Source organism: Emericellopsis atlantica, assembly GCF_019669845.1.
Source record: "Emericellopsis atlantica unplaced genomic scaffold F5Z01scaffold_17, whole genome shotgun sequence".
In the NCBI taxonomy this organism is placed as follows: domain Eukaryota; kingdom Fungi; phylum Ascomycota; class Sordariomycetes; order Hypocreales; family Bionectriaceae; genus Emericellopsis; species Emericellopsis atlantica.
In genome coordinates, this window is record NW_025764719.1 from 540,067 (window position 1) to 558,080 (window position 18,014).

The 18,014-nt window shown below is 56.7% G+C and overlaps 6 protein-coding genes across 6 annotated transcripts; 3 read left to right on the top strand and 3 right to left on the bottom strand.

The window, feature by feature from the left end:
- Window positions 1–479: 479 nt before the first annotated feature.
- F5Z01DRAFT_637621 (DNA repair helicase RAD25) lies at window positions 480–2,954 on the top strand (the record flags this gene model as incomplete). The annotated part of the gene is made up of 1 exon (XM_046262300.1): window positions 480–2,954. The coding sequence occupies one exon, from the start codon at window positions 480–482 to the stop codon at window positions 2,952–2,954; it is 2,475 nt and encodes an 824-aa protein (XP_046117292.1).
- A 2,068-nt stretch (window positions 2,955–5,022) lies between these two features.
- Window positions 5,023–7,917, top strand: F5Z01DRAFT_624014 (cation transport protein-domain-containing protein; the record flags this gene model as incomplete). The annotated part of the gene is made up of 3 exons (XM_046261352.1): window positions 5,023–5,107; window positions 5,164–6,866; window positions 6,919–7,917. 3 exons carry the CDS (start codon window positions 5,023–5,025, stop codon window positions 7,915–7,917), a joined length of 2,787 nt encoding a protein of 928 aa, XP_046117293.1.
- A 32-nt stretch (window positions 7,918–7,949) lies between these two features.
- F5Z01DRAFT_688860 (uncharacterized protein) lies at window positions 7,950–10,483 on the bottom strand (the record flags this gene model as incomplete). The annotated part of the gene is made up of 3 exons (XM_046266059.1): window positions 7,950–8,438; window positions 8,491–10,111; window positions 10,161–10,483. 3 exons carry the CDS (start codon window positions 10,481–10,483, stop codon window positions 8,250–8,252), a joined length of 2,133 nt encoding a protein of 710 aa, XP_046117294.1. The 3' UTR covers window positions 7,950–8,249.
- A 1,466-nt stretch (window positions 10,484–11,949) lies between these two features.
- F5Z01DRAFT_637624 (uncharacterized protein) lies at window positions 11,950–13,788 on the top strand (the record flags this gene model as incomplete). Its single annotated transcript, XM_046262301.1, has 4 exons — window positions 11,950–12,429; window positions 12,479–12,994; window positions 13,043–13,085; window positions 13,136–13,788. The coding sequence occupies 4 exons, from the start codon at window positions 11,950–11,952 to the stop codon at window positions 13,786–13,788; spliced, it is 1,692 nt and encodes a 563-aa protein (XP_046117295.1).
- Window positions 13,789–13,830: 42 nt separating this feature from the next.
- F5Z01DRAFT_164749 (uncharacterized protein) lies at window positions 13,831–15,442 on the bottom strand. The gene has a single exon (XM_046257845.1). The coding sequence runs from the start codon at window positions 15,229–15,231 to the stop codon at window positions 13,969–13,971; it is 1,263 nt and encodes a 420-aa protein (XP_046117296.1). The 5' UTR covers window positions 15,232–15,442; the 3' UTR covers window positions 13,831–13,968.
- A 210-nt stretch (window positions 15,443–15,652) lies between these two features.
- F5Z01DRAFT_623918 (major facilitator superfamily domain-containing protein) lies at window positions 15,653–17,194 on the bottom strand (the record flags this gene model as incomplete). The annotated part of the gene is made up of 1 exon (XM_046261349.1): window positions 15,653–17,194. One exon carries the CDS (start codon window positions 17,192–17,194, stop codon window positions 15,653–15,655), a length of 1,542 nt encoding a protein of 513 aa, XP_046117297.1.
- Window positions 17,195–18,014: the final 820 nt, after the last annotated feature.

Sequence of the window (18,014 nt, forward strand, 5' to 3'; positions counted from 1 at the left end):
ACAAGCTTTGTCCGCGTAGAGTCAGTACACTCTTCTATTGACTTTCACCAGAAGATACGTAGTCCGCCTAATATAAATGTCCCTGAACTTTTGGCGGGGTGGCGCGCTTGCAGGTGGGGTGGGTGATTTATTAAGCCGATGGGTGTATGTACTTGTACTATCCGTAATCCACCATGTATTGCATGCAAAGTAGTCTATTAATAAAGGTGTCTTTTGTGAAATAATAGCAGTTATAAACGTAATCAAGCCCTCGATTTGAGGCTGTTACGCATTCCTTTTTGTAAGCACCCAAGGCACTGGCCGCACGAGCTGGTGGTACTGCAGCGGCGGTGTACGTACGTATCTCAAGACCCACATTAGTCAGCCGCCTATTTGCCATCGTCATCTTTATTCCGTGCACGGTCATCCAACTCTTGTTCAACCTTCCTCGCCGGCACCTCACCATCGAGAACCGCGCATCGTCACGGTCCTCTATCGAGATGCCTCCGAAAAGAAAGGCTGCGCCCAGCGCCGCCAAGGGCGAGGCGAAAGCTGGTAGAACGTCACGCATGTCGACGCCCGGCGCCGCGACACCTCGTAGCCTCGACGACACGGGCGACGATGCTGAGGACGAGCCCGTCGTAGGCGATGAGGAGCTGCAGCGTGAGCTGGATAAAAACATAGATATCTTCTCGGTGGACAAATACAAGAAGAAACACACGGTCCGCGAGCCGCTGCCGCACATATTTGGTAATAATGATTATTCGTACCTCGACCTCAAAAAGGACCACCAGAACCGCCCCCTCTGGATCGATCCCCAGAAAGGGAGGATCATTCTCGAGAGCTTCAACCCACTCGCCGAGCAAGCGCAAGACTTCCTGGTCACGATCGCGGAACCTCTGTCTCGACCGACGTTTATGCACGAATATGCCTTGACCACGCACAGCCTCTACGCCGCCGTGTCGGTGGGCTTGTCCCCGTCCGATATCATCAGCACCCTCGATCGATTCCTCAAGACCCCGCTGCCCGAGGAGATTCGAAACTTCATCACGAACTGCACGCAGAGTTACGGCAAGGTGAAGCTCGTGCTCAAGAACACAAAGTACTTTGTGGAGAGTCCCGATCCAGACGTGCTGCAACTCCTCCTCAAGGACCCGATCATCGGGCCGCTTCGTGTCCAGCACGGAGACCAGGAGCTCACCACAGAAGCAGCCCCCAAGCTTGGAGCGTTGGTCATCCCGGGCACAGGTGCGGCAAAGGGCGTGACGCAGACCAGCGAGCAGCAGCTTGGCGACCACGGCGAGGCTCCCAAGGAGAAGGATGTGTTCGCGACACTCAACGAGGATGATGACGACGAGCAAGACGTTACGCACGCTTTTGAGATTGCCGACAAGGACGTCGAGACTGTGCAGAAGCAGTGTCTGCTCCTCAACTATCCCGTCCTCGAGGAGTACGATTTCCGTCGGGACGAGGTCAATGCCAATCTGGAAATCGACCTTCGGCCCGGAACCCAAATCCGTCCGTATCAGGAGAAGAGTTTGAGCAAAATGTTTGGCAACGGCCGCGCGAAGAGCGGACTCATCGTCTTGCCCTGCGGCGCAGGAAAGACTCTGGTCGGCATCACGGCGGCCTGTACCATCAAGAAGGGCGTCATTGTGCTCTGCACAAGTTCCATGTCCGTGGTGCAGTGGCGACTCGAGTTCCTGAAGTGGTCCAACATCAACCCAGAAGACATTGTTGCCTTCACTTCGGACAACAAGGGCAGCATGTTCACGGGTAGCACGGGCATTGTCGTCACCACATACTCCATGTTGACCCAGGCTGGCCAGCGCTCGTATGACGCCGACAAGATGATGAAGTTCTTGACGAACCGCGAATGGGGTCTGATGCTGCTCGACGAGGTGCACGTCGTGCCGGCCAACATTTTCCGAAGAGTCACGTCTTCGATCAAGTCCCACTCAAAGCTGGGACTGACGGCCACGTTGCTGCGTGAAGACGACAAGATTTCGGACCTGAACTTCCTCATCGGACCCAAGCTGTTTGAGGCGAACTGGATGGAGCTCTCTAAGCAAGGCCACATTGCCAGGGTTCAGTGCGCCGAAGTCTGGTGCCCCATGCCGACAGAATTCTACGACGAATACCTCAAGGCGCCCGCGCGTAAGAAGCAGCTGCTGTACATTATGAACCCGCGCAAATTCCAGGCGTGCCAGTACCTCATCAACTACCACGAGGCTCGCGGCGACAAGATCATTGTCTTTGCCGACAATGTGTATGCTCTGAAGAAGTACGCCTTCAAGCTGGGCCGGGCGTTCATCTACGGGGGCACGCCCCAGGCCGAACGCCTCAAGGTGTTGGACAACTTCCAGAAGAACCCGGAGCTGAACACCTTGTTCCTGTCCAAGATCGGTGACACGTCGCTTGATCTACCGGAAGCCACGTGCCTCATTCAAATTTCTTCGCATTACGGTTCGCGCCGTCAAGAAGCGCAACGACTGGGACGCATTCTGAGGGCAAAGAGGAGGAACGACGAAGGTTTCAATGCCTTTTTCTACTCTCTTGTCTCCAAGGACACGCAAGAGGTGTACTTTTCGTCCAAGCGCCAGGCCTTCCTCGTCGACCAAGGATACGCCTTCAAGGTCATTACGCAGCTGGCCAACATGGAGAACACGCCAGACCTTGCGTTCAGCACGCCAGCGGAGCGCCGGGAACTTTTACAGACGGTGCTCGTCGACAACGAAACGGCCGAGGATGACGAGATTGACGATGATCTCTTCCACAAGGGCAAAAAGGGGAAGAAGAAGGGAACACGTCGCACGGCCGGCACCCTGGGTGAGCTCAGCGGTGGGCAAGACATGGCCTACATTGAGCGCAACAAGAAGGTGAACCAGGCTCTGAAGAAGGGCAAGGGGAAGCAGGAGAGCCATTCCTTCTTCAAGAAAATCGGACGCGAAAACGCGAGGCGGGCCGCACAATAGGCAGAAGAGCCTGCGGCACCTGTACACATACACGCATATAAAACATGAAGGACACCAAGCGGAGAAGGCTCGGCGTTTCTTGCATTTGATTTGAGAGGCCTGGTAGCACCGCCGGTCTTTGGGAGTTGGATTGATACACTGGATATTAGCGCACCGCATGTTACTTGAGAGAATGTCCACAAAGATTCCCCTTTTGTCAATATGATATATTATGTGACAGAGGTCAGCTTATCATGTCGTCGGTCTCCATCCGAGGTAACCCAAACGTTGGAGGCCTGTAGAGAGCGTCGTTGAGGAAGAGGATTGGTGCCCTCTGGCTCTGACGATGAGGTGCAGGACGCAGGCAGATGCAGCACTGCAGCACTGCAGCCATCAGCCTCGGATCTTGGGTTGCATGCCGCCGTGAGGCCTGCGGGCGGCTCTGCTGCCCATCGGATCGGAGTCTGGACAATTAAATGAATGCGGCTGTTTAGAGGCACGAGCTGGCAAGATGCAGATCTACACGGGCGCGTGGTGGTGAGACAGGCAGGCAGCCAAGTCACCTGCTAGCGGGACGGTTAGCAGCGGTGACATCAGACATCCAAGTTCGCATGCGGGTCCGAGCGTCTGTGCATGTTTGGCGCGTGCATCGAAATCTGACCGGCATTCCCTCCTCATTGGATCAGTCGTGAACCAAGCACGCGAGGTCGAGGCCTTTTCTCTGGGCACGCACATTGCCGTCGGGGGCCGCCCAATGAGGGTGTATTGGCAAGGCGGCGGTGCCCATTGCGGTGGGCTGCGCCCGAGTCGGCATCCACGGCACATGCTGCCCATGCATGGATGATGGCTGTAGACCTGTTAGTGCAGTCCAGTCGCCGTGTGTGGCGGGCGATGGTTTTGATGATGGCAAAGTTCATGCCGCGCTAACATGACATAAACGGAGTCGAACCTCTTCAGGCTTCTGTTGGCCTTTCTCCTTTGATGAACAGCAGCAGCATCTCTGATCCGTAACGCAGTACAGCAGGCGGACGCTCGCCCCCCTCTCGACCTCGAACACCGTTGCTGGCTTCAATTGCCCGGGGTCGTCGAACGCGACTCGACTCCTCGTTGCTGGTTGCAGTCAGAGGAACCTTGGGGGACCGACCCTTTGGAGGCCGCTCAGCGACAGACGACAAACCGACGACGACAACGACGGACGGTCTCAGCAATCGAACTTGTCGCACGCTCATCTCCTCCACAGCGTCTTCTTAATAATTACCGCCGACATTATAAGAGCATTTCTTCAATCTCTTTTCTTTTACTTTTCTTTTTTCGCGCGACTTTCTCTCTCTCTCCCTGTCTCGCTCTCGCGCGCGCCCGCCAAGGGCTCCACTACTCGCAGTCGAGTCGACAATTCGCCAGGCAGGCATTCCGGGTGTTTAATATAATTATCGGGTGGACCGTTGATCTGAACCGAGCCCTTGTACTCATTAGGAGGCAACAGAGACACCAGGTATCGACAACGTGCTGATATCGCTGGCTTCTGATTCGACCACCCTCCGTCGCAGGGTCTGCATTGCTCGACTGGCTTTTCACCTATCAGACGCCCACACGCTTGTCATCGCTCTGGCTACGGGAGGTTTGCTTTTGTCTCTTGCTGCAGGGACCCTTGGAATCGCCTGGGTCTTCCCGTCCCGGAACACACGAGCCGGAACCAGCCGCCTCACCGAGTCGCTGACCGCTGATAACGTTAATTTTGGAACAACCGTCACACGCGAGCAAACTTGCTTATCGCGCTTGTCTTGAATTTTTTCAATACTACCTTACCCAGGTAACAGCATAAGAGTCACTGGTCTGTCATCAAAGCTCACAGAGAGCTCACCCGACAACACACTCAGTATCCAGCTCAACATCATGAACCTTGCTCTTCATCATCGCACCACGTCCATCTTCTGGACCCTTGGCTGACAAGAGTCAAGGGTTGTGATAGTTACATACACCAGCCAAAGCCCCGGAAGACCTGACGACAAAGCACAGGAAACCGGATTATCAAAACCGAGGATCACAGAGCTCACAGTCTTGCACATTCCTCTCAACGACCATGAAGGCCATGGCATCTCTGAAAAGAGTGTGGCACGGCGCAGTGGCGCGGCTGAGCCAGAGGAAGCCGCACTTTGACTTCATCACATCCCATTGTATGAACTCCCCTCCACCTCTGCGTCCACGGACAGTGCTGACCAAAGTCAAATAGACATTGTTATCATCAGCGGTGTCATATTGGGATCGATTCTCATGTACGCTTCTAGAGGAGCCGATGTCGTGTACATTGATGCTCTCCTGTTTGCCAGTGGTGCGAATACACAAGCTGGCCTCAACCCTGTGGACCTCAACAAGCTCAACACGTTCCAGCAGATCGTCATGTACATCATTCCCATGCTGACCAACCCCATTACACTCCACGGGTCGGTTGTGGTGCTTCGACTATACTGGTTTGAGAAGCGCTTCCGAACCGTGGTCAAGGATGCCATGAAGCGGAGGACCACATTGACCAAGTCACGGTCCAAGGCCCGTGGCGAAGACGCACCTGATTTGGAGGAAGGGGTCAACGGAAGGGACATTACTGTTGTCCCTCGAGAAGGCGATAGGTCACCACGGGTGACGAATGACGGGATTCTCCTCGAAGACGACCCTCACCTGCCCAAGGCGGTCCACAGCTCGGACGGCAGCGACTCTACCAACGTATCGGACGGCCACGGGCAGCACGTTGAAGGCCTGCCGGCGCCGGCCGTGGCCACAGAGCCGGAGACGACCAACGAAGGGACCGGTCTGCAACAGGCCGTCACCTTTGCCGACACTGTCAAGAGGAGCGACGGAGTCGAGGACGACCCAATCAACTACTTGCGAACCCATCCGTTTGACAACACGGAACACATTGCCATCCTGGAACGCCAACGCGCTCAGGACAACGAGGTCCTGCGCATCCCTGGCCCCCGCGACGCGGAGAGGGGCATCTGCCCCCGGAGGCTCGACGACGGGGAGGACAATGAGGAGAGCAATCCTCTGAGCAACATCCGGACGCGCGATTCCAGGCTGCGGAGCTCGACCCTCAACTCGCGCCACATCCCCCGCAACCCCACCATCACCATTGAGGAGCCGCACCACCCCAAGCTCGAGCGCGCCGAGGAGAACGCGGCGGCTGCGACCGGCACGATGGACGCTCTGCGGATGCGCAAACCACGCGCCCTCAATAACTCGGGCCAGCACAAGACGCACGAGGATGGCGACGAGCGTCGTGGCCGGTCGGCCACACGCGCCGTCCGGACCAGGACGTTTGACACCATCAAGTCCGCCCTCACCCGCGACAAGATGGACGACATGCCGTACCTCAGCTACACACCCACCATGGGCCGCAACTCCAACTTTGTCGGCCTGACGCTCGAGCAGCGCGAGGAGCTGGGCGGCATCGAGTACCGCTCCCTGCGCACGCTCATGTTCATCCTGCTCATCTACTTCTGGGGCTTCCAGGTCTTGGCCGTGACCTTTTTGCTGCCGTACATTCTCCACAAGCCAGAGTACGGCGACGTGGTGAGCGCCGCCGGCGTCTCCCGCACCTGGTGGGGCTTCTTCACGGCCAGCGGCGCCTTTATGGACCTTGGCTTCGCCCTCACGCCCGACAGCATGGCCTCCTTTTCCACCTCGGACTACGTGCTCATGATCATGTGGTTCTTCATCATCATCGGCAACACGGGCTTCCCCGTCATGCTGCGCTTCCTCATCTGGGCCTTTGCCAAGGTCGTGCCCAAGGGCTCCGGGCTGTGGGAGGAGCTGCGTTTCCTCCTGGACCACCCTCGTCGATGCTTCACCCTCCTCTTCCCCTCGGCCGCCAACTGGTGGCTGTTTGGGATCCTCGTCATTCTCAACGTCGTGGACCTGGTCTTCTTCATCATCCTCGATGTGAGTCATTTCTTTCCTTTGCTCCCATGTTCTTCACTGACCCGCGATACAGCTCAACTCCACCGTCGTGGAGGCTCTGCCGGTCCATACACGCGTCGTCAATGGCCTGTTCCAAGCGGCGTCCACCCGTACCGCGGGCTACGCCTCCTTGTCCTTGTCAGCGCTGCACCCGGCCATGCCCGTCCTGTACATGCTCATGATGTACATTGGTGTCTTCCCCATTGCCATCTCCATCCGCAAGACCAACGTCTACGAGGAAAAGTCCCTCGGCGTGTACCACCACAACAAGAACGACGACGAGGCGGGCGCAGCCAGCGAGGAGAAAAACACCGTCTCGTACGTGAGCACCCATTTGCGCCGCCAGCTGTCCTTTGACCTGTGGTACGTCTTCCTGGGCTTCTTCCTCCTCGCTATCACCGAGGGCGGCAAGCTCAAGCGGAACGACTTCTCCATGTTTGACATTTTGTTCGAGCTTGTCAGTGCCTACGGCACCGTCGGGCTCAGCATGGGCGCCAAGGGCGTCAACACCTCGCTCTGCTCGCAATTCAGCACCCTCGGCAAGCTCATCATCATCGCCATGGAGATTCGCGGTCGCCATCGTGGCCTGCCGTATGGCCTCGATCGTGCCGTCATCCTCCCGAGCGAGTCTCGCTTCAAGGACATGGCCGACAGCGAGGCACAGTCAACGACAGACTTCCCGCGGACCAACACCGGCGCCAGCCGCGCGGGCAGCACCCACGGCCGGGGCAGGAGTATGAGTCGGGACAGGAACAGCCGCATCATCACCAAGATGCTGCACCCGGGCCCCGTGGTGCCCCCCAACGTGGTGCACTCGCATCGGCGGACCACGTCCAGTGGCTCCGAGGCCCTCTCCCACGCGTTCACAAACGGGTCTAGAAGACCGCAGTCGTTTCATACCGCGGTGGATGAGGACACGGACGAAGAGCGCGATAACCTCGCGCCCCTGCGCAGCACAGAGTCGAACCGCGCGGCACCGCCCCGGCGCGCTGATACGCTGCCGGTGACCATGCCGAGCAATTCGGCTTGGTAGAGCACTATCTGAATATTTCCTGGGTATTTACTGTTGAGAGCATACGGAGGGGCGTTTTATATAGACGGACGGACATACATCTGGGCGGGACAGTCTGCGTTCACGTCGAAGTACGGCGTTAGAGGCAGATCATGGAAAGGTAGCGGCATCGAGCAAGATCTAGTTACAAAGAGTCGGGATCTCTTGTCAAAGGACGATAGCGTCGGCATGCACATAATTGTTCTTTGCCATTGATAGTGAACATGGCTACGATTCATATTCATCTACCCATCGACTGCCTTTGCTGTTGTTGTCCAATAGTCTATGTACAAGGGAGGTCTGTAAAATTAGTATCATTTCTCTTCAAAGGCACCCATCTTATTAAGTGCACCAGCGAGCCGACGATAGTCTCTCAACAGTTCTAGCACCTCGCCAATCTTGAGGTCCCCGGGATTCTGCAACTCCATAAATCGCTTGTTCGGCGGCGAGAGCTTGGGCAAGGATGGTTTTGGCGGCAGCGCAGCGGCAATGTCAGGGAATGCCTAGCAAGGCAAGTTAGTATTGGTAGCAAACGGGTTTCGAGGGTCAACATACAGTCCCCAGGTCACCCCCGTCAGCGACCTTGGTGGCCTCGTTCTGGCTCATCGCTGGGGGTGTCGATACATTCCTCCCAAACGAGCGTATCATGCCAAGTTGATTTGAGAAGCGCGCCATGGGGTTGAACGAGTTGGAAATATGGTTCCGCATCTGGTCCAACACGGGAGGCGGTTGGGCGCCCTGCTGTGTCGACGGCTTAGCTGAGCCGGCGCTGCGACCACTGACGGCGCTATCGGTGCTACGATCTCGGCGTCCGCCCAGCATGCTCAGCACACGATCCTCGCGCGGCTGCTTGAGTTCCTCCGCATCGACGGCCGAGCTGGCGCCGCTGATGATGGGCTCGTCTTCGGGCGGGGGTGTACTGACAAGCTTCCGCGCATCGTCCAGGGTGCGAGGGACCACGATTGATTCGCGCGGGCTGTCTTGCTGCTCACGAATCTTGCCGAGCAGAAACTTGAAGCTGTTGTCGAGGCTTGAGGAGACGGTCTTGAGACCTTGATCTGCCGTGGCAAAGACCGCATCGCTCGCGGCGCCAAAGGCCTGTGCTGGCGTGTTGACGAGGTCACTCAGCCGTCTGCTCCGGGGATTGCTTGCTGACTTGAGCCCAGCGGCGTTCTTGGATTGTATAGCATCGTCCTTGGAAGATTCGACGCCGGGCACTTGCCCCTGTTGGTACGCTGGTGGGAACGTCTCGGTTTTGGGTGTCCCGGGCTGCCCCTTGGGCGGGCCAGAAGGCAATTCGTCTGAGCGGAGCGTCGCCAAGTCGACATTCTGTAAGAAGCTTATCGCCGCCTCCAGGTTGGTGATACAGTACGCATCCTCGCCAGCAAGCCTGGGCTCCCAGCGAAAGTTTTGTATGAAGCGCGCATCGCTGATGACGTGCAGGTCTTCCGGGGGCATGGTAATCAGCGTGAAGATCAGCATCGGCATGATCTCGTCGGCCGACGCTGAAGGGTGAAAGTGGGCAATGGTATCGACGATGCTCCGATGGGCTGCCTTGAGGCTGTTGAGCTTGCCCAGGGGGTATCGAGACTTATGCATCCGCGCAATGTCTTTCCTCGCCTGCTCCAACTTTGCGCGAATCTCGCCAGTCTGTTTCTCTGGCGCCTCAAGCGATTCAGCCTTGTCGTGCCCTAGGTCGATGCCCAGATCTGCCGGCCCTATTCCTACCAGCGCCAACGCCGCCGTTTTCGACCGGAGTTTGTCGTCTTGCGCCTCGTCTTGCGTGCTTTTATGTCGGTATATCCGGGCGTATATGCCCTCACACAGTCTCCTCTCCACAGCTTCCTCTAGCATGCGCCGTTTCACTTCTAAAGCTTTGCGGGCCTTCTTCTTGCTGGCCAGTTCTTCGGCGGTGATCATTTGCTGCTCTGCTTCGGACCGCGGCTTCTCTTTGACGTTCAATGCCGACGCTTTGCTCCGCAGTCGGCTAGCGGCGGATGATAGGGATGTTGCAGATGGCGATGGTGAGGCTTCGCGACTGCGCATCGTCGCTAGGGTATTGATGTGGGTGTTGATGTGCGACGAAGCCTGGGCATAGAAGTCTTGGAACAGCTGGGAAAGCTTGTCGATGTTTGGTGGTTGCGAGTGGACCTTTGCGCCCAGCGACTCGATGAAACTGTCTCGTCAATATGGGCGCAGCGCGCAACGTTCAAAGGGATATGTACCTGTCGGTCATAGAGACCAGCTCAATGGGAAGCACATCCAGCTCAATCGAAGCCCTCGTGATCTCTATGCCATCCTCGGGATCGCTGTCGTCGGCGCCCTCAAAGGCGCTTGGGCTCCGGTCATTTGACTGTGGTCGGTCTAGCGGGGAGCTCGTTTGGATGGTCTGGACGCGCCTGGGAGGCTTCAAGGTATCGCCGCCATCGTCGCGCCGATGACTCGAGAAGGATGATATTCGGGGGGCCGTAGGGCGAGGCTCGGCGCCCACGGCCTTGTCTGAGCTAGGCGAGGCCATGTGTCGGTGGGCGGGGTGGAAGACTTGCATGGTGAGCGACGAGACCGGTTTTGAGGACGGGGAAGGGGTTGTTAGAGAACAAGAGAGCGTACCTGCAAGTGAAGTGGTGTCGATTGCGTCTCGTATCCGGGGACTTGCTCTGGGCTGGAGTCTAACCCTCGACTAGTATGCCGCGTCGTCGCGAAGACGTGGCATGCGTAACGTATGCGTAAGTACAAGTAGTTGAGACACGGCGGACGCGGCTCTGCCGCAGCGCTAGTTTGACGTTGCCGTTGCAGACGTCCAGGTGACTCGGGAAAGAAACAGGGATACAAGGGCGTCTGATGAGCGATGGTCGAGCAAAATGACTGCAGCTGATGATGATGTATTAGGTTGAAGAGCGAGACTGGCTGCTGGCTGCCTGCGAGCGAGAGCAATTGGCATCCATGTCGCGTCTGCTGCGGGACGCAGAATGACGGAAAGTGGGTGGAGCTCTTGGCAGGGCCGGGCCTTTTTTCTTCAGTCTCGACACAAGTTCATCCTCCTTCTCACAGTCCAGGAAAGGGGGTACTTAACTTAGGTGCTTAGATGAGGTACTATTGAAAAGTTGAAGACACTCACTCTTGACCCAGCGAGCTACTGCTTACCTTACTATTATCCATCGGCCATTGTGTGTCCAGTCTTCATGACGACGGGGGGTTCAAGCCTTCTGATTGTGGCTAGGAACAGAGGCTCTCACTGCCATTGCAACAAGCCACAGCCTTTGTTGGGAGCACAAGGTATTTAAGGCATTCAAGCTCTAGAGCTCTTCCGACGCACTACTGGATGAATCGAGGTCGAGATGGGCGACTGCCATCGTAATAAGCAGCGCCAGATGCAGAAACATCATAATGTCACCTGTCAACCCCGTGCAGGGCGTAGCGCTGCCTTCTTCTAGGTGTGAATGCACCATGAGGATTCCTCTGCAAACAATTCATTATGATGAAGCTTCTCAGGCAACTTGATGGGTAGCATCGGTGCTGCCGTCCTGTCGGATCGGATCCGAAGCACAGGCTTTCACATGCAACCTTGTCTGTCTGTTCACTTAAAGATGTTCTTCATGAAGCCGCCCAGTATACTACGACTGACTAGTAGGCCCACCACAACGCCAAGTTATCAACCTCAATCGCCTCAAGTCGAACAAGTACGTGCAAGCTAGCATTCTCCCAGCATTCTTGACTTGAGGACACACTCCCATCCTCCGCTAAGAACCCAAGCCAATTTCTCGTGACAATCGTTCCCCAGAATCGGCTCCCTGCACCCTGCGGGGTACGTAGACACAAGTCGGGGTAACGGATCCGCGCCGGTTGTTGCTCGGTCCCCAGTCTTCTCTCTCCTCTTGAGTCCTCCTCCACACTCACTCAGCCGACCCCTGTGTTCATGACTCCATAAAACCCCAAGCGCGCCCTGGCCGTCGTCATGTCTTGCTCTTGCTCTCGCCCGCCGAGGTACTCTTTCAGGTACGACTCATCGCCATAATGTCCGGCGCGCCCTCACGCCTCAAGTCCATCTTGGGCCATCTCACAAGTTCAAAGACGACACCCTCCGATGCGCCACACCTCCACCACCTCTCGCCCACATTTTTCCTGGAGCGCGCAGCGGCCATCGAACCTGATGCTCAAGCCATCTATCATGTCACGGCTAACAACGTCCCGCTAAGCCGGACGTATGCTGAATTCTCCGAGCGCACGCGGGGGCTGGCGTACTATCTCCAGAGTCACGGCTACAGACGCGTGGGAGTATTGGCACCCAACACGCCAGCGTTCCTCGAGGCTATCTATGGCATCGTTGCCGCGGGAGGTGTCATCGTTCCGGCCAATTATCGTCTGAAGGAGGAAGACATCGCATACATCTTTGAGTTTGCAGAGGTTGATTGCATCATTGTCGATCAGGAGTTTGTGCATCTCTTGGACTACTTTCGGAAAAGCAACCAAAAAGTGCCATTCTTGGTAGACACGGTGGGTGGCCCATGGACATGGCGCCGGGAAGATGAAACTGACTGTTTAGGATACGGATGCCGACACTGGACCATATGACCAGGCCCTCCAACAGGGCCTCGAGCATGCTCGCACTGCGAACCTCCATGGCTGGACCGGCCTGCAATGCCACGCCACGGATGAGGACTCGATGCTCGCCATCCCCTTCACATCCGGGACCACCAGCCGTCCCAAGGGAGTCATGTACACCCACCGAGGAGCCTACCTCGCTGCACTCGGCAACGTCATTGAGTCAAACCTCAGCGCCGGGCGCTGTCGATATCTATGGACTTTGCCCATGTTTCACGCCATCGGGTGGACATTCCCCTGGGCCGTCGTCTCTGTGAGAGGACTCAACGTCTGCCTGAGGAAAATCGACTATCCACTCATATGGAAACTCCTAAAGGAGCAAAAGATTACGCACTTCAACGCCGCACCGACAGTCAACACTTTGCTTGTGGCCGCCAAGGAAGCCGAGAGGCTCGAGCAGGAAGTCCGGGTGACGGTAGCAGCAAGCCCCCCTAGCGGGCATCTGTTTGAGCAAATGGTAGCCCCAGTCTCCCTCTGCTGCAACGACATATACTGACCAGCGCAGTCAAATCTGAATCTGAAACCAGTGCACGTGTATGGCTTGACGGGTAAGACGAACAAGCTCCCCAAAGCAAGTCATTTAACTGACCGGTGGTAGAAACCTACGGCCCCATCACAAAGTCATATCCCATGCCTTCGTGGGATGACCTCTCGGCCCAGGAGAAGTATGCCAAGATGGCTCGTCAAGGTCACGGCTTCATCGTCTCCCTGCCCATCCGCGTCATCAAGCCCGAGCAGCCACCCGGCGTGCTTATTGACGTCGCCAAGAACGGTGCTGAAGTGGGTGAGATTATCTTCTCCGGCAACATCTGTGCAAAGGGCTACTACAAGGACGAAGAGGCGACCAAGAAGCTGTTTGACGGTGGCTGGCTCCATTCCGGGGATCTCGCCGTGTGGCACCCCGACGGCAGCGCCCAAATCTTTGACCGGGCCAAGGACATCATCATTTCCGGCGGGGAGAACATCTCCAGCGTGGCGCTGGAAAGTATGCTCGTGGAGCACGAAGATGTTCTCGAGGCAGGTGTCGTCTCCGTCCCGGACGAGCAATGGGGCGAGCGGCCGAAAGCGTTCATCACGGTCAAGGAGGGGAAGAGCGTCAAGGGCGAGGACATTATTGCATGGGCCAAGAACTCGAGTCGGATCAGTCGCTTCATGGTACCCAGGGAGGTCGTCGTCGTCAAGGAGCTGCCCAAGACGAGCACGGGCAAGATCAAGAAGAAGGACCTGCGTGAGTGGGCGTCGCAAGAGTAGGACAGAGAGCATTAGTGGAGACTTTTGGTTCAGAGCAGAATTCTTTTCTGAGGACCCTTGCGATTGTTTTGTCATGTGCTATGTATGGCATCAAATACCCGTGTTCTGCGACCAAGCCACGTTTGTTCATGATCTCCAACTGCTCTTCTGGGTGAAAGATACGAAAAGATTTCGTGGAGCCTACCTATCCTTGTGCATCCGGTTACGGACGTATGCCAGATCCATGAGCTCCGCGAATACATGCCCAGCCGCCAAGACGGCCTCGGTCATTTGTTCCTCATCGTGTATGATACCTGCAATGACTGTTTTCTGCACAAGTGGCAACACTTCTCTGACTGCATGGGTAAAAACTTCCATGAACCGACCCAATCCCTTCGATACAGAATCATGGACCGGCCGAGACGAACCCTTATCGTCTCGGAGAAACATGGACGGCTTCAGATGCGGCCAAAAACCTAGCAGGCTTACGGCAAATGCAGATTTGCCGCTCCCCGACGCAAGAAAATCAATTGACCAGAGGCCGTAACGCTCGAACGTGTCAATAGAGACTTCTATGCCACGAAAATGGAGCAAACATGTCTTGAACTTTTGCAGCATCTCCTGTGCACCATGAAGATCATCTGCAAAGGTCGAATCATCAGCCGACCACATCGGAGTTCGGGTTGTGCGGTGGATAATCGGGTAGAGCCATGTCCATCCAGTGTGTGCTTCAGTTGCGGCCTGGGCAATGACTGTAAAAAGCTCGGCGTGGGTGTAGTCGGATCTCCCATTGGAATCACGTGTACCTTCCAGGCGAAAGGTCAATTTGCCAATGAGCATTTTCCAGCAGAGGGGAAGGCATTCAGAAGCGTTGAGCGATTCGACAAGAGCAGCGATATCCGCAATCGGGACGTGATTCTGAGGATTAGCTGGTGCACTAGCCGCTGCTACTGCATCGCTGGCACAGCTCATGTTGGAGCCAGGGGTGTAGATCGGATTCTGACCATCAGTGACTGTTTCCTCAGACACACTACCATCATTCGCATCGGTCTCAGCGAGATTTGACGCGGCATTGGTGGCATAGTCACCGCCGCGGGTAACGGCAAGAATGGTGTGCTTTCCGGCAGGGAGGACAACGTCGTTGTCCAAGTCGACATGCATGACGGCAACCGAGGCCCAGTCAAGAGGGAATACCGGGAAAAAGCAATGTGCTTCGAATCGGTGACACGGACGCACTTCGTCCGCGATTGCTGATATAGGATGGATTGAATGGTCACGTCGCTCAGCGATGGCGACGATGCTGTGCTTCCCAGCAGGAATCACAAAGTCTTCGTCCAAGTCGACGATTATCGTTCCGGTCACAGCGTCGTCGCGTTCCACAACCCGAAGAGCCCAAAGTGCACGTATAAAAAGGCATTCTCGCCAGTCATCATCCGTGGGCGGAGCTAGTGTTGGGGGAGGCATGGCGAAAGATTCTCAGCCGCCTTCGTGCTGTTAGCAAAGTAGAGCAGACTATCCATGACTTGCTGCCATACCTTCAGGATGACCTTGCGCGAGGCTGCAGTTGAGATTGGAAACCAAGTCTTGTATCGTAGCACAATGGCACGAGTGCCAATAGCATAGAACCCCCCAAATAAGTTCGAAGTTTGGCTCCAGGCGGATTCACGCTCGGGAGAGGCCTGGCGGGTCGAAATGTTGTGGTGAGAAGGAGGGAAGCCTGAGAAGAGGAAAGAGGAGAGGAAGGGGTAGAAGAGGCGCACACGGATGAGAGAAAAACAAAGAGTGAGCGGAAGTGAATCGAATCTTCCAGAGGTGACAGCAATGTGAGCTCTGTGACCACATCGGATGACATTCACGCTCCAGCCTCGACCACGTCCCCACCGCATCACAAGTCCAGAGGATATCTCTCCCTGAGCGTCTTGCCATACTTAAAAATGACCGTGGGGATCGGTATCATAGCCACGGCGATGAACCCCAGGAGCGAGGACCCCCACGCGACGCCCAGCTCCTCATACATGGCCGGGCCAGCCAAGGGCAGAAAGGCCGCGACGGTACAGCGTAGCACGGAGAAGGCAGCCAGCCCACTGGCGGCAAACTGCGGATACGCATCGACAATGTAGGCCTGGATGGGCATCCACACGCCGATGCAGCCGATGCCAAAGGGGATGATGCCCAGCGTCGGCACAATCCAGTGCGTCTTCTCGGCCGCGCTCCAGCCGTACCAGAAAAAGGTCACAGGCAGGATGAGGGCGAAATAGATGCAATCTCGTAGTCGGAACTCGGGCTGGTAGACCCCGTTGTTAGCGGTCGTCATGCGCACGACGGTTTTGTCGGAGAGAACCGAAAAAATGGAGAGACTGATGGCGTAGCCGATGAGCAGGCTGAAGTAGACCAGACTGGTCACGCCAATGGACCACCCGTAGGCGCCCTGAAAGACCATGGGAATTGTGTTGAAGAGCAGGTACAGACAGCCGTACACAAAGGCAATGTACAAGCTGACAGCGAAGATGATGACGCTGGTGAAGAGCATCTTGATGGGCCGCACCAGGCCGTTCAGGAGGATACGTCCATTAGTGATGACGGGCGCGTCTGGGTCCACGTAGCAGCTCCGCAGCTCCGGACGATTCAGCTCTTTTCGCAGCTTCAGTGTCTTGCGTTTGATCAGCACCTGGTGATTCGTCTCGCTGTTGAAGATGGCCATGACGACGACCACAATCGTAGCCGGGATGAAGGTGATCCAGCTACCCCAGCGCCAGCCTATGGTCTGGGCGGTAAACCCGCCGATGACGGGCCCAATCGTCGGGCCAACCATGGGTCCCATCATCCATATGGTCATGGCGCGGCCGCGCTGATGGACGGGGAAGACGTCGGCGATCACGGCGCCGCCGATGGTCTGGCACGCCGAGCCGCCGACACCGCACATGAAGCGAAAGAAGCTGAGCGTGTCAATACTCGGCGCGAGTGCGCAGCCAATGAGCCAGACGCAAAAGTAGGCACTCGCCGATGTGAGCACAATGTGGCGACCGTATATCTCGGAGAGAGGGGAGAGGAAGAGCGGTCCAACAGCGTACCCGAGCAGGAAGATGCTGACGGGCATGGACGCCTTGGTGAGGCTGGACACGTTGTAGTCTTCAGCGAGGAACTGGATCGCGGGTGCCAGGATGGACGAGGCAAAGGGGGTCATGAAGGTGATGCAGGCCAGCATGATGGTGACGGACCACTTGCGGCTCTGGGCCCAGTTGAGTGGCATGGCCGGGTCATCCTGCGACTCCCAGCCGACGATGCCCTTGTCCAGGTCCATCAGGGGGAGGACGGTGGGAGCCACTGGTGCTCTTGGTGCACTGGTCGTGCGTGACAGGCGCGAGAGGACACTTCGATGTGTGTGGCTCTCGACACGTTCAACGTCAACATGGTCTTGTGCTTCCATGTCATAGTCATGTTGGCTGGGGTCCTCCACAGCTTCCTTGCCGTGGCTGTCGTCCATGGCGTCTACAGATATCGACGCTGAGCCCATGCCTTTGTCGTCGTAGGTGTCGGTGTGCTGAGTGGCAGCGGCCTCGTCCACGGGCTTTTCGTCGGATTCACGAGGGGTCATGGTGAAGTCGATGGCAGGATAGGCACAAGTAGAGCATGCAGCACCATAATGCCAAGGAGTACAGGGCGTCGATGGATTAAGTACAGCAGCCGCTCAGGATTGGGGGTCGTTTTCTGCGGGGAGAGAGGATGAGAGAGTGAGCATCGTTTACTGGGCCAGAGCATTATTAATTGAGCGGCAGCGAGGACCGGAGACGGCGTAATAAAGGGCGAGAATGACATTGACCTGTAGGACCGTAGGTAGGGGATGGGATGGGGGATGGGGGGGGGCGCTTGCATGCGGCATTGCGGATAGCAGTTGGGGATGGAGATCCGGATATCTGAAGCCGGTGATCTGTCGGCCTCATGCACGCCATGGCCGCTTCGTTTTTGCGCTTCGGCGGGTTTCAGCAGCATTGATGAGTCCGTAGTAGTCAGAGGGCGTCGCACTCTGGTGAGGATAGATCTGTCCATAGTGTGATTTGGAGCTGCCGTCACTCGATGAATGGGAGGTCAGACGCGCAGCAGTCGGCGCCCATCGAGACGTCGTACACATGCAGGCCGCTTTGAGTAAATTGACCCGTCCGTTGGAACACTCGCGAGGAAACAACCGGAGATAATTAAGTGGGCGTGTCTCTGTACGTGCAATGGTGCATGCCCAGCATGGGACCCGA